Source organism: Nansenia antarctica (assembly GCF_963989245.1).
Source record: "Nansenia antarctica genome assembly, chromosome: 2".
Classification (NCBI taxonomy): domain Eukaryota; kingdom Metazoa; phylum Chordata; class Actinopteri; order Argentiniformes; family Microstomatidae; genus Nansenia; species Nansenia antarctica.
The window spans coordinates 89,042,296-89,045,962 of record NC_137675.1 but is presented as its reverse complement, the minus strand read 5'-3'; the positions used below and the strand labels follow the sequence as shown (position 1 = coordinate 89,045,962).

At 42.4% G+C, this 3,667-nt stretch overlaps 1 protein-coding gene across 1 annotated transcript; it reads right to left on the bottom strand.

Moving 5' to 3' along the window:
- Nucleotides 1–665: 665 nt before the first annotated feature.
- Nucleotides 666–3,365, bottom strand: LOC308151165 (putative nuclease HARBI1; the record flags this gene model as incomplete). Its single annotated transcript, XM_080523988.1, is given in 4 exon segments — nucleotides 666–869; nucleotides 871–885; nucleotides 889–1,459; nucleotides 3,124–3,365. Coding segments are annotated over 4 exon segments (1,032 nt in total).
- Between the last annotated feature and the right edge of the window lie 302 nt (nucleotides 3,366–3,667).

Genomic DNA, 3,667 nt, shown 5'->3' with positions numbered 1-3,667 from the left:
ATAAAGGACACATCTGATGAATTGGGTGACTTGCTGTCTGGTATAATAGAGCACCAGCAACCTCTGGATGGTATACCAGACAATGACCATTTGGACAGTGAACATGGAGAACTGAGCACAAATGGTAAATATACCTCAGGAAGTAAATTGGTTACAGGACCATATTAGTTTATTTGAGTTTGTAACAGTGGTCTTTTTTCCCAGAGGAAACCAATCAAGAGCCAGTTCACAACGAGCCTGAACCCTCCACATCTGCTATGGCACCCCTGGGAGATGAAGCTGCTACCATCCAACAGAGACCAAAAAAGATAACTATGCATGAAAAGTTAGCCAGAGAATTTCATGAGCATAAAATTGCATATTTAAAAGAAGAACATGAAATGAAAATGAGAATTCTAGAGGTTGAACTGGATATGAAATTGGGACAGAGGGCTATGCTCCAAAAAAGAATTCTGCATACCAGTAGCCATGGTGAATATGAAGAATTGTGAAAAATAAAAATAAATGTATTGTCATTTGGCATGCGAGTGTGAGTGAGTATTAATCATCACAAACTACATTTTAACCAGCCTTGGTTTACTCGTTTAATTTTGCTTTACATTATTGTAATTTTGTACAGAAACAGTATGCAAGCAAAACTATACCATAATGAATACATTCCATATTTAAATGCTGAAGTGCTGCACTGTGAAAGCAGCTCTGTGTGCAAGTCCTCGCTGGTCATTGGCTGCCTCTGCCATGGGCACATCTGCATCATCCTGATCTTCCATTGGCAGATCAGGACAGCCATGCTGCTTCAGGTAGTTGTGCAGCACAGCTGTAGCAATGATCACTTTGCAGCATCTTCTTGGCTTGAAACGAAGCGTATTTTCGTAAGCACTGGAATCAACTTTTCCATACTCCAAACATACGCTCGACCATCCCTCTAGTACGGATATGAGCTCTGTTGTACCTTTGCTGCTCAGCTGTTGTGGGATTTAGATGTGGTGTGAATAAATAGTTACTCTGACCATATCCACTATCACCAAGTAGTAGTCCACTATGTTGTCCTCTCTCAAATTGTGCACACAATGAAGAGTTGAGAAAAATCCTTGAATCATGGGTTGCACCTTTCCAACGGGCAACAATGTTTGAAAACTCCAAATTAGGAGTGCATACACCCTGAACATTGATTGAAAACCAGTTCTTACGATTCCTGTATTCCTCTGCATCAGAAGTTGATGGACACTTGATGGGAACATGACATCCGTCTATACAGCCAATCACTCCTGGGAAGTGCCCATATTCATAGAATTGCACTTTATAGTTGGCTTGCCCAGCAGCATCAGGGAACTTGATGTAAAGACTCCTCAGTTCACAAATGGCACTGCAGACTTTGTGAACTATTCTACATACAGTTGGTTCACTGACACCACACAGATCACCTGTTTCACGATGAAAGATTCCACATGCCAAGAACCTCAAAGCAGTGGTGTAGTCTACGTGATACGCAGGACTACGCCGTATACCCACTAGGAAAGGCCAAGGATTTGCGTATGGTTGATTGATTGATTGAAAACTTTATTAGAATGTTTGCAGAAGTAGGTACATGAAAGTACATATTACATACAAGGTCAACTAAAAGGATAAAAACCCAAGAAAGCCACTGGCTTATTTCAATTGGGGTCCTTGATTTTCAATTCATCGTTACATGTAAGACAGACATAAGAAAAAAATACCCACTAGAATAAGACATAAGAAAAAAATACCCACTAGAAAATGCGCGAGGATACGTAACGGCGTTTTGTGACAGAACTTTCACACTTTTATTCATAAAATTCACCCCGTCTGTGTTACGAAGCACTTACTTCGAACTTTCTGACATGTTTGTTATCGCATAACCAGTCGTTCAGAATGCTAGTCTCAGTATTTCCCCTACAGAGCCTTGGGGTGGGCGGGCCGCGAATTTGCGAAACCTAGGATGGTAGGGGGAGGCAGGGCAATACCGCCTGATTGGTTGGCGAAGCACTCCATCATTGCCCCCTCATTGGCTGGCGAGTCTCTCGTGCCCTGCTTCCCCTTACCATCCTAGGTTTCGCAAATTCGCGGGCGGGCCAGACCTCCACACACAGCTTCGTGCCGCTGGAGAATGGTTTGGTTTTGTTTTAGCGCGAGAGAGTTTTTGCAGGGTGAAAGCTCTGTAGAAGAAAGTAAGCAAGTTGAAACGTTAGCAAATATAATTACTGTGTTCTGACAGAGAAAGTTGGTTCAAATTAGTCGTTATTATTGTGATTAGAAAGTGTCTGATTATAGTTTCATGGTGTGAATAATAGTGTCAAAGAACTAGCAAGCTAGCTAGCTCAGAGGTGGTTAGATGAGCTAGTCTGCTGCACACTTGCCAGCTAGAGAGCTAACTGGAGGCACTTTATTATTTTACTTAAAGTAGATATACAATCTTTCTTATTCTGCTAGAATTGGGCTTTATGGTAATACCATAATGGTATATTTACAGTACATGGACAGTGGTATGAAGCATTGGAACAAACCCTCACTCATTGGAAATGTCTGTTTTTTGTAGTTGGACATATGATTTTCTTACTGGTGAGAGAGTAAGTAAAGACAGCATCTGACTGCATTGCCCACAGCAACCCAATATTCAATTAGAATGATGTTATGATTTGATATGAATTCAATGTATACCTCTTATTAAATTATAAATACTCTGGTTGTTATATTTGCCTTTTGGTTGACAGCAAAAGAGGGAGAGAGGAGGATAGAGAGGGAGAGAAGGAGAGAGAGCAGGATGGTGTCGGCACACCAGAGAGAGAGAGCAAGAAGGTGAGAAAGTGGACAGGTAGTCAAGACCACATAAGTAAGTAGCCTTGAGAACCGATGGTTCTCGAGCCTAACGGCCCTTAGGGGGCAGGAGCCTATCTCCTGTTTCTGTAGCGTGAGGCAGCTTGATGTACAAGTACAGTCCATGCCACCCCCCCCCCCCCAAGGCAGCAAACACCGGTGTAGATGCATACTGTATGCATAAGTGAGTGTGGTGGTGCTTATGGGGTGTCGCTACGGGACAGGTGTCGCTCTGACTGGGAGGGCAAAATCACAGTATACCCACTAGAAAAAACTAGACTACACCACTGCCTCAAAGTGATCAGAACTTGCAGTTGATTGGACACAGGCCCTCCTCTTTGAGACAGAGAGGAAAGTCTAGGCTCAAGCAAAGTAATTATCTCCAATGCATTTTCCTTGTACATACGAAAGCGGTCTCGAAAAGTTATTTCATCAAACTGATTCAATGGATCACTCCTATCCAGCAGTATTCGTCTGGCTGGCCTTTGTCGTGCATGTTGGTCCTCATTTAGATATTCCAAATAGTCCATGCTTCCAAACAATCCAAGCTCAGTTTCACAAACAGTAGCCTAGCCTACTAAGCGGGAGTTAAACCTGCCTCCTTGGCAGATTAGTTTAAGCTTCAATTCAGTCTAATTTAGTCCTGGAGTAGCTCTAATCCTCAATTTTGCAATCGGCTTTGTTTAATCCAGAACAGGCTTAATCCACGACTATTTTAAGCTACGTCTGTGCAAGTGAATTTCAGTTAAGCCAGCTCAAACAGCATTTTAGTCTGGGACTAGGCTTAAGCCTTGTCTCCGAAACCGGCCCATTATGATAAGATGATCTAACA